Raw genomic sequence first — 11,558 nt, forward strand, 5'->3', positions numbered from 1 at the left:
GTTTCCATTTCATTTCAACAGTCATGCTTAAAGATGCACATCTTTGAATATATACACAAAGGCCATAGCATTACTAGACCTTTTTTTTTTTTTTTTTTAAATTCCGTTTTATTTTCTTCCAAATTCCGTATTTTCCATTAAAAAATTTTCTGGATTCTGTTTTTTCCGTTTTAATTTTTCTCGACTCCTTTTTATTAGTTAAATTTAAAGTTTATTAATAAAAAAGCAAGTCTAATTAATTGAAATCATGAAACTTATAAATTTTCACATCAATTTAATTAAAGTTTAACAAAAAATTACATGTTTTGGGCCCTATGAAATTTTATTTTTTCTGTTATGTTTTAGCATGTCTAATTATTTGAATGCATAAAACAAATTTTTTCTTAAAGTGGCCTTATTTTTTTCCCCCCTCAGAAATTCTGTGTTGTGTATTTACATTTTTTCACATCACTGGTGTTAAAGCTGACGTAAAATAAGGATTGGGACGAAGAGAGCCGATACCGATCAGTTAAAAATTTTGCTTGATCGGTTCGGGAGTCGGGACATCCCTAACAAAAACATTTAATTCTTTTGAGACAGACCTGCCATGAGCTCTGAGATTAAGCAATAAATTATGCTTCTGTAGAATCCACCAAACATAAATAAAATTAGTTTTAAAGTGTTTAAATTCCAAATTTCCAGACTTCACTACCCATAATCCTGAAGACAGGTCTGAGAGTCAGAGTCGCTGTAATCCTAGAATACAGCAGAATCTCGCTGCACTCTCAATTAGGGCTGTGAGATTTGGGGAAAATGTCTAATTGCGATTTTTTTTTTTTTTGACAGATATTGTGATTGTGATTTGATTTACGATTTTAGTTTTGCAAAGTTAAGCTTCAGTGTAATATTGTCAATAGTGTGCAGCACAGTATGGGTATCGTTACCCTGCTGAAAAAAAAACAATAGAAACCATCACAGAAATTCTTATGATTTCCATTAAAACAATTACAAAATTCCTTTTTGTAGTGTGTTTTGGCCATTATTCCAAAAGGTATTGCTGTTGTTCTGTTGTTTCCCATCTGCCAGATTACATCCCACCAATAGAATCCATCAAATACCAGTGGACACCATTATAGTTTACAATAAAGCCAATAAAATTACCAGTATATATAACCCTTAAATCCATTACATTTTCTATTGTGTTTTGGGAGGGGTTCTATTGTTGTTTGTTTGTTTGTTTGTTTGTTTGTTTGTTTTTAGCAGGGAATATTATAATGGTATTACTACTTTTACATAATTTACATAACTAACTTTCACAGAAAAGATTAGTTTATTTTGTGCAAATAAAGAGCTGTATTACTTCAGTCAATTATTAAAGTATTCCATAGGTTACATAGGCTGATTTATTATTTTTTAAGCATTTGAGATTTTAAGAACAAGTGTGCTTCATCCAAGTGAAATTAGCAAGCAGTTAGACTGAATTTACACTTGTTTTAAACACGGAGCCAGGCATGAGTTGCCACAGGTTGTGCACATGCATCAAGCCTCGGCATTATTGGCAGATGCGCTCGTGGGTACGTGTGGTGCGGAGCTGTGCGTGAGTATAACCGAGCATTACGAAACCGGCTGTGTCTGTGCGGCAAGTTTAAACGCTCCTCCGTGAGACGCGGCAGAGAGGAGCGAGTATAAGAAGCATTCAGAGACACAGGCTGTGTGTTATTAACTTCTTTCAAATTAGAATCTGTTTGGGGAGATAAATGTGCAAGATAACGTTCATGTACTAATAAAAACATCTAAGAATGTATTTTTTATTCTCCGGTACTGAAACCAGAACCGATAAGGGAGCACTTGATGTGTGTTCTGACGCAGCTCTTGCAAATTCACGTTACCTTTTTTGTTTGGTGTCTGTCATTTTGAACCCGAAGTAATTTCGTTTTACATAAGTTTTTCTTTAGTATTACTTTACCAACTATCAATCTGACCCTGTAGACGCCATAATCACACACTCTCTCTCTCTCCCGCTATCTGTTTTTTTCTTCTTTTTTTCTTTTTTTTTAATGGTGGGCGTTTACGCAGTTGGCTAGAACAGTGCTGATTGGGGAGAACGGAGGTGCGCTCACTCTGTTGGTTAGTAAGGCTGCCACTCGAGGCTGCAGTCATGCAAATGCTCTGGAACAGAGAAATATCGCGCCCACATCGCAGGCTTTGTGATTAGCAAAACCACAACGTCTCAAATCGTGATTTGATTTCGATTAATCGCACAGCCCCACACTCAAGCTATTTTTATTTATACTTTATTTATTTTTATTTAACCTTTATTTTTCCAGGAAGGTCCCGTTGAGATTAAAAGAAATCTCTTCTTCCAGGGAGTCCTGGCCAAGATGGCCGTATTAAAATTTCACATAATTACAAAACACATAAAACAAATTCAATAACATTAATCATATGTCACCAAATTAATTAAAACAGCCACACACTTCATTCATTTTACATCGCAATATATTTTTAAACACATTCAAAGAAGGAATTCTTTCTAGTTGAGCATTAATTCGAAATTCATTCCACAGCCAAGGAGCAAAGTAGGAGAAGGCTGATTTTCCATGTTCTGAGTGTATCCTAGGTACTTCTAATTTAATGCCAATCGATGATCTAGTGCTATAGTTCTTTTTATACAGGCATAAAAGCCTAGTAATGTAATTTGGCAGCATACCCAACATTGCCTTTACTGTAAATACTAATATATGTGATTTCCTTCTTTGATGTAAGGAGGTCCAGCCTACACGGTTATATAACAAACAATGATGTGTACGTGAACAAGCATTTGTTATAAAACGCAATCTAATCTTTTTAATAAATATATAGAAGCATGCATATAAATAATATCACCATAATCTAAAATGGGTAAAAAAGTACTGTGAATAATTTTCTTTCTAGCTCCAAAGGAAAAACATTTTTTTGGCGAGAGAGAAAGCCCAATCTTGGTTTTAATCTTTTTACTAAGTAATCAATATGAACATCAAATGCCAACTTCTCATCTATCCATATTCCCAGATATTTGTAGGTTGTTACTCTCTCTATATGCACGTCATCAACAGTAAGAATAGACAGAGCAGTGATCATGGAACGACTACGTGAAAAAACAATGTACTTAGTTTTATTCGCATTGAAAATAAATTTTAATTGCAGTAAATTATGCTGAAAAGTATTAAAAGAATCCTGTAAAATTTCAATAGCTTGTGAAAGAGAGGATGCAGCTGAATAAATTATTGTATCCTCAGCATAAAAATGTAACTTTGCGGATTTTATTCCCTGCCCTAATTCATTTATAAAAATAGAAAAAAGAAGTGGTGCCAGTAAAGAACCTTGCGGGACACCCTTCTCAACAGTTAACAGCCGACCACCATCATGTCAGACCCATTAAGTAAAGAAACTTTAATAGCTAAAAGTTCAAAACATTTTAAAATACTGACTCGGTACAAATACAATTCATATTTACTTTAGTATAAATTGCAACCCCTCCTGCTTTTTTTGCTACGATCAGCTCTAAAAATATTGTAACCATTAATATGCACCATATCATCTGTAATTGATTTTTTTTCAGCCAAGTCTCTGTGAGAATTATGATATCAGCATCGGTCGAATCTGCCCAGATTCGAACTGCGTACAACTTATTTACCAAACTTCTCACATTAAGATGGAAAAATCGTATACCATTACTTGATTTTAGTTCTAAATATCGTAAAATTCATATATATGTGTATTTTACATGTGTGTCTGTTGCTGTTCATAATCTCAAAGCTGGTTGGTTTGTTTCAAGATGTAAAACTGTAAAATCTTTGTTTGACCCTTTAACTCTGTTCTAATTATTTTATCTATTTGTTTTCTAAAAAAAAAAAAAAAAAAAAAAGCATGACCCTTTAAGACTTGCACTCTTTATTTTCTGACCGCTTGTTTTCTAAAGAAAAAAAAAAAAGACCTCTAACACTAGCTTTCTCTTTTTTTTTCTATTCTATGTATCTGGTTTCTTTTTATCTATTATATAATGAAAAAAACCTTGCTACGTGTACTGCATTAAGCTGACTGAGTCTTGTTATAGCACTTGCTATCATTGCTCTCTTGTTGATTCTGATTACTTCTATTGTCCTCATTTGTAAGTGGCTTTGGATAAAAGCGTCTGATGAATGACTGAATGTAATGTAAAACAGGTGATAATGGTGGACGGTTGATCTCGCTCATGCTCACTGGGCTGTGGATAAACTCCAGAGTTTTGCAGTCATGTCCGCTTGTTTGAGTCACGCTCGTGTTTCCTCCTCTCAGGAATACTCCACAGCTGTGGACATGTGGTCGGTCGGCTGTATATTCGGAGAACTCCTCACACAGAAACCCTTATTCCCTGGCAAATCTGAGATTGATCAAATCAACAAAGTTTTTAAGGTATGCTTCATCACATCCTCATTTACAGATCTTGCCATCGTCTATAGAGCAGGAATGTCCATGTATCTATTCCATTATAGCTGGGAACACGAAATGCTGTCCGTCTTGTATAGCATGCCATCTATGAGATTAGTGCAGTCAGAACCTACTGTGTTTAATAGGTGCCCGGATGATGCAGTATATAGAGTTACTGAATGCTTGAACCTAAGAGTGAATTCATTTTAAAGTCATATTAAAGTGATGAGTTTAGCTGTATGCAGATGGATAATCAGTAATGGGTGTCAGTGTGGACTGTGGTATCGATCGACCCAGTTTTTTGACCTGATAAGAGCCAGTACTGGTATGAACCAATCAAAACTACTCCTGTGAGATAATAATGAACTTGTGTAGTATTATAATATGGTCTTTTTAAACATTGAATGGTACTGGAGTACATGACATGTCCTTAAACCTTGTTTTTTATTTTTCACATGTTCACAGTCTCTCTTCCTGCGTGTGTGTGTGTGTGTGTGTGTGTGTGTGTGTAGGACTTGGGCTCTCCCAGTGAGAAGATCTGGCCGGGATACAGCGAGCTGCCTGCGGTGAAGAAGATGACTTTCACAGAATATCCTTACAATAACCTGCGCAAGCGCTTCGGAGCGCTGCTGTCCGACCAGGGCTTTGACCTCATGAACAAGTAAGAGCTCACACAGTGACTTTAATTCAGTTTTACATTTCTGTTTTTAATTACATGTAAAGTTTTCTTCACCAGTTCAGTTTGCAAGAAGCCGGTAATCAGACCTTTATGATGTAATGCACTTTTGCTAGAATACGATTTTGTATGATGCAAAACATTTACTGATTGGTTAGTCAACATCAGTGATGCTTTCGAGACCGTGACAGCTCATTGTGAGCAGCTCATCTCTAACATTACACTGATGAGAAATGTGCTGAATTGTAGAATATGTCGCAGAAAATCAAACCTTTGCGAGAGTGGCAGTTGAGCGACACGTGGCCGTCTTGTTAACTGGCCTGAAACTCATTATTATTCATGGACCGAAAGCCGTTGTTTTTCTGAAGTGCTGCATCAGTGCAGGAACAGCTGCTTCACATTATGAAACACTGGAGTTAAAAACAAAAGGCTTAGAACAGTGATATGTTATAAATGTGATTGAAAGCGTTTGAGGGTGTTGTGCAGAACCAGTAAATGCGTCCCCGTGACCACGTGTCTCTTATGAGAGGAAGGCACCAAGTAATGTCACATGACTTTTATATAATGGTGTTATATAAAATATAAATAATATTGGTTAATTATTTTTTTTAACTGCAGTTGGTCGGACAGACACATTTAGCTTTTGTTCTGGAAACCTGAATCATTTCTGGATATTTACAAACCTTGTCGTTGAGCCTGTGGAACATCAGCAGCAGTGTGATTGAACGTGAATCATTCATTTGGAAATAAACAGCCATCGATCTGAACGTCGCTACAAGATGTTTGTTCGTTTTCAGATGTTTCTGGCTTTCCGTTGAAATCTCTGAAGGGGTTCTTATTTCCAAAGTTTAAGAGGCCCTGATGTAAGGGATGCTAATGCGCACAGACGGCCCTGAAAGGTCACGTCCCATCTGAAAGCCCCATCACAGCCTGGCTGCAAATACCACATTCATATGAGAGAGCAGCAGAGGAACACAGAGAGGAGTAAAAAGAGGAAAGACTTTTTATTCATTGCATCAGTGTCTCAGCAATGGATGCTCTGCAGTGAATGGGTGCCGTCAGAATGAGAGTCCAAACAGCTGATAAAAACATCACAATAATCCACAGCACTCCAGTCCATCAGTGAACATCTGGAGAAGACAAAAGATGAAACACATCCAGCATTAAGATGTTTTTAACTCAAATACGAGTCTATAATCCATAATAATGGCTGATCAGGGCCTGTATTAACAAAACATTTAAATAGCAGTAAAAGTTTTCAGCTAAGAGTTTTCTCTTGAAACCTGTTCACAAAGCTGCTGAGACAAACTTGTACTAAGGAATAGAGAGAAGACTTATACTTGGTTATACAGAAGCAAGACATTATTAAAAGCTGTAAAGCTTCTGCAAAATAAAGAAAACTACTCTCTGCTGTTTCGTTTTCCTTTCCGAATACTTTGGAACATGTCACAATGAACTGTAATTTAGCACATTTTTTTCGTTTCGTTAATCTGTCAATATGATTTAAGTGAAAAATATTTAGTGTATATGCCTATATTCCTTTTTATGTAAGCCAGTAGTTTTTCTGTTTTCTCCATTCACAGAAGCGCTGCAGGTGCGTGTGATCTGTTGAATTCATCTTACACTATCCTCAGATAAACTCTATGAGCTTTACCTATGAAGAGTTCACAGCTGAGCGGACATTTCACTCGATGGCTTCAGCCGTTTATTTGATTTTTTTATTCTAGTTGTTTTTGTGTTTGTTTGATGGGTTTTTTGAAGTGTTGGATGTTTCGATAGATTGATGTTAATTACCGGTTAATGGCCATTTCAAATTTTCTGGTTCTGGTTCTGTTCCTGTCAAAATTTCATTCGTTTCTGGTTTTCGTTTTCGTTCCTTGAACCGGTTCAGAGCCCTGATTATAACATCAGTATTTTTAAAAAAGAAACATCTAAAGCAATACGACTGTCTCAAATAACTCATTCAGTGATCGGGCATTGCATTGGAGCATGAAACTATTTTCAGCATGTTAATAAATATTAATATTCCAACACATCCTATATTAGATTAATCAGTTATGTATGTAGCTAACCCAGACATCACTGCGTGACTTTGAAGCCATGCGTTTCTCTCTTCTCACGTCTTTGCTTTGGAGCGCATGCTGTGGCCAGATAAACAATCAGCTCAATCACTGTTGCACATCACTAGAGCCTTTAACCTCACGCCTTCGATCACAGTTCCTGCAGTGACACGAGACATTGACTGACAGCAACGGTTTTCACATCAGTTATTCTTACTCATCTGTTTTCTGCCTGTTGCAGATTTCTGACATACTGCCCTGCCAAGCGGATCAGCGCTGATGAAGCACTTAAACACGAGTATTTCCGGGAGTCGCCGCTCCCCATCGAGCCCTCCATGTTCCCCACCTGGCCGGCCAAGAGCGAACAGCAGCGGGTGAAGAGAGGAACGAGCCCTCGACCGCCGGAGGGAGGACAGGACTTCAGCCAGTTGGTACAGACACTCTTTCAACATGAAATCTGCTGCCTTGAATCCATTGTTTCTATTGGCTATTGTTTCTCATTCTCATCTTGCTGTTGTTCTCTTCAGGGTGATGATGATCTTAAAGAAACTGGTTTCCATTTGACCACTGCTAACCAGGGCGCCTCCAAAGCCGGTCCAGGATTCAGCTTGAAGTTCTGAGCTCCAGCGGCCAGCAGGCTTTCCTTGTGTATGTGTGATACGATGCTGAGACTCATTTAGAGAACAAGCATCAGAGAGTGGTTCGCTGAACCTCACTGGGACACACAGACTCTGGGGAACAGTTTTTATTTTACAAGCACAGAGGACCTCCGTGAAGTTCAAGTGCTTTAAATTCCTCGTGTTGATCTGAAATATAATGCGTTGGTTTGTTTTGCTTGGTTTCCTTGTTGTTTTGTCCAATCTAAAAACAAGCAGCAGATCAGCATTTTCAGACCTCTTTTATTTTTTCCTCTTCATTTGTAGTTGTAGTTGGGAGTAAGATGTTGAAAACCCATTTTTGTGACATCAAATTTATATTGAAATAAATCCATTTTAAAAACATTGATACCATGGTCTATCTGAATACTAGATTCTGGTTGCCTGAAGGTGTGCATTAAAGTCACTAAATGCACAAACTGTTGTAGTGATTTTACTTTCGCCCACACAGGGAGGCGAGATGATGCAGTTTTTGGCGTAGCTTTTACGTCAGTGAACTACGGCTCTGTATAGTAAATGCATGTGATGGAGATTTACTACTGATCACAGAGCTGGCTTTACTTACAATATGCTCATGACATTCGCATTCGATTAATCGTGCAGCCCTATTTATAAGTACATCAGATGAGCACTTCCCCCTTTCTTAGTTTGGGGCTCCAGGACTTTTACCTTGTTGATAAGAGAACACTCCCAACAATCATTTAGAGTGATGCAAACTAAAGGGAATTGGTAAACTGATTTATCTGCAAGATTGAAGGGATATCTAACTTGTAGAACCTCTTACTGTATTATCAACACAAGGAAGACAGGTGTAATAAAATTTCATTACAAAATATAAACAAGAGTAATCAACAACCACTAAATGAATACCATAAGTGAAAAAGGAATAAATGCATAAGATGCATAAAATGTAAGTGATTAAGTTTGCTATGGCAGAGTTGTTATCTTGTGGACAGATAAACTGTTGCTTCTCTGAAACTTCACATGTAGGATGCTGATCTCCTGGAGCACCAAGGGGTCCTAACATCTGGAACACACAGATGTGGCCCTGGAGTAGGTGAAGAAGGTCCTTGATCTGGAATACACAGATGAAAATATCTTGAAGTGAAGGTTTGCTCGCCAGAGCTTAATCTTGTCATGAATGTTTATATGTCTTCTGCCTCTCTGGGCTAGAGTCTCAGAACTTGGTAAATCTGCTTTTGTTTATTTTGGCCGCAGGCTCAGAAATTGGTTGTATCTGTTGCTGCCTCCAAAAGAGGCTCAGAGCTTTATCTCTTGGGTTGGTTGTTTATGTTGCTGCCTTCACATGGACAGTCGTGGACTAGTTAGAGAGTCGAATTGGTAACCCGTGTCGTCGGGTTAGTGTCTCACCGGCACATAGGGCAGGAGTGGACCATTTACCTAATTTAGTTAGCAGACGCTTTTATCCAAAGCGACTTTGAGAACAGTAGAAACCCAACGATGTGAGAACGGTATACAAGTGCTATGACAAGTTCAGTTAGTCTCAGAACACGGCAGGGATAGACAAGTGAGGTAAGTACTAGTATTAGTTGGTTAAGTGCAGGCAAAAAAGAGGAGTCTTAAGAGTTTTTTAAAAACCCTAAAAGACTCAGAGCAAGAATCCGAGGTCATTCCACCAACTGGGCGCAGTCCCCGTGAGAGTGGTGAACCTCAGCACCCAAAGAATCGGCTTGCAGAGCCCAAACTGCTCCAACTAGTGAGTTTAGGTGTTGGCGCCGTGCCAGTGGTCGTCTTGTAGGCAAGCAGAATGAGCAGACCCCACCAACTGCTCCCCGGTGCCACAGCAAAAATGGCTGCCCACTGCTCCAAGTGTGTGTTTACTTGGGTTAAATGCAGAGCACAAATTCAGAGTATGGGTCAACATACTTGGCTGTACGTCACTTCACTTTCTCTTATACACTTGGTGATTTGCTATTGCCTCCTACCACACAGGCTGGAGACTCAGAACAAGGCGTGTCTGTTGAAACGGTACTTTTATCCCTTTATGATGAGGAGGAGAATACAATTTTGTGCTTTTCCATCAGAGTGGGGGACACAGTGTGGCCCACTTTTCTTTTCTCCTGTGGAACTTGTTTGCATAGTCCAAACACACAATTACGAAAGTGTCACTGAAGTTTCACCGGTGCATTTCTCACTTTCCAAACCACAACCAGAAGACCAGTCTCTAGATGGGTGAAGGGCAGAAGCTTCATGTGGACCAATGGGAAATCCTGTCCTTCCCGGGCTTGGTACCAGTGGTATTCTTCCTGCCCTCTAAGAGGTGTCTGGCCATTGTCCTAGCATTGTCCTAGTTTGCTTATATTAGTCTACCAAGATCCGATCAAAACCTTCCTGTTGTGGTCAGAGAGGGGCCCCTCCATAAACTGGCTCCTGGAATGTACTGTTCACTGCAAGTTCAATCAGTTTAATTAGTGTTCTGAATAAATGCACTAAGGGCAAGGTAATCCATTGCTGGTTTTGTATTACGCTATTGAATTGCACTAATCTTCGCATCAGGTGGTTTTTTGTCCTTATTTGAGTTCATATTCAGTAATAATCTTCCCCTCTGCCAAAATGTTGGAACTGACTGCAAAAGTCGTATGTACTACAAAAAAATGCTGCATAAATACAAAAGCTCATAGGTTCTCACATATCTTAAACAAATGTTTTGAAAGCCACAGCAGAGATGAATATCAAGGAATACTGGTGTAAATTTTGGGATTGAGCTTCAGATGCCGTTGTCCAAGGTGACTTCCAAATAAGGAAGACAGCAGAATTTATTATAAGCATCAGCAATACAAGTGTCAGAAATTGTTTAGAACAGTACAGGCTAAAAAATGGCATGAAAATGGCATTTTTTTTTTTGCCGTGAAAAAGTCAGTAGGATGCCGTTAAGTGCTCATGGAATAGTCAAGTCAAGTCATCTTTATTTATATAGCGCTTTAAACAAAAAAGATTGCGTCAAAGCAACTGAACAACATTAATTAGGAAAACAGTGTGTCAATAATACAAAATGACAGTTAAAGGCAGTTCATCACCTGAATTCAGTGATGTCATCATGCAGCTCAGTTCAGTTTAAATAGTATCTGTGCAATAATTTGCAATCAAGTCAACGATATCACTGTAAATGAAGTGTCCCCAACTAAGCAAGCCAGAGGCGACAGCGGCAAGGAACCAAAACTCCATCAGTGACAGAATGGAGAAAAAACCTTGGGAGAAACCAGGCTCAGTCGGGGGGCCAGCTCTCCTCTGACCAGACGAAACCAGCAGTTCAATTCCAGGCTGCAGCAAAGTCAGATTGTGCAGAAGAATCATCTGTTTACTGTGGTCTTGGCCGGCCCGGTGGTCGTCTGAGACAAGGTCTTTACAGGGGATCTGTCTCTGGGGCTCTAGTCCTGGTCTCCGCTGTCTTTCAGGGCTGTAGAGGTCCTTTCTAGGTGCTGATCCACCATCTGGGCTGGATACATACTGGATCCGGGTGACTGCAGTGACCCTCTGACTTGGATACAGACTGGATCCGGGTGACTGCAGTGACCCTCTGACTTGGATACAGACTGGATCTGGTGGCCACGGTGACCTCGGAATAAGAGAGAAACAGACTAATATGAGCGTAGATGCCATTCTTCTAACGATGTAGCAAGTATATCGGGTGTTATGGGAAGTGTTCCCGGTTCCGGTTTACCTAATTAATGCAGCCTAAAAATCCTTTAACGGATTTGGATATTAGAAGTGTATTAG

General features: G+C 39.0%; 1 protein-coding gene across 5 annotated transcripts in view; it reads left to right on the top strand.

The window, feature by feature from the left end:
• Positions 1 to 8,169, top strand: part of cdk11b (cyclin-dependent kinase 11B) — a 30,813-nt gene extending 22,644 nt beyond the window's left edge. For all 5 annotated transcript variants that reach the window (XM_042729057.1, XM_042729059.1, XM_042729058.1 and 2 more), the window contains 4 exons: positions 4,297 to 4,413; positions 4,941 to 5,089; positions 7,406 to 7,595; positions 7,692 to 8,169. In XM_042729057.1, coding sequence (XP_042584991.1) covers positions 4,297 to 4,413; positions 4,941 to 5,089; positions 7,406 to 7,595; positions 7,692 to 7,784 — 549 coding nt within the window. In that variant the 3' untranslated portion in view covers positions 7,785 to 8,169. The remainder of the gene's footprint in view (positions 1 to 4,296; positions 4,414 to 4,940; positions 5,090 to 7,405; positions 7,596 to 7,691) is intronic.
• The last annotated feature ends 3,389 nt before the right edge of the window (positions 8,170 to 11,558 follow it).

This window comes from Cyprinus carpio, chromosome B8 (genome assembly GCF_018340385.1).
Source record: "Cyprinus carpio isolate SPL01 chromosome B8, ASM1834038v1, whole genome shotgun sequence".
Lineage (NCBI taxonomy): Eukaryota > Metazoa > Chordata > Actinopteri > Cypriniformes > Cyprinidae > Cyprinus > Cyprinus carpio.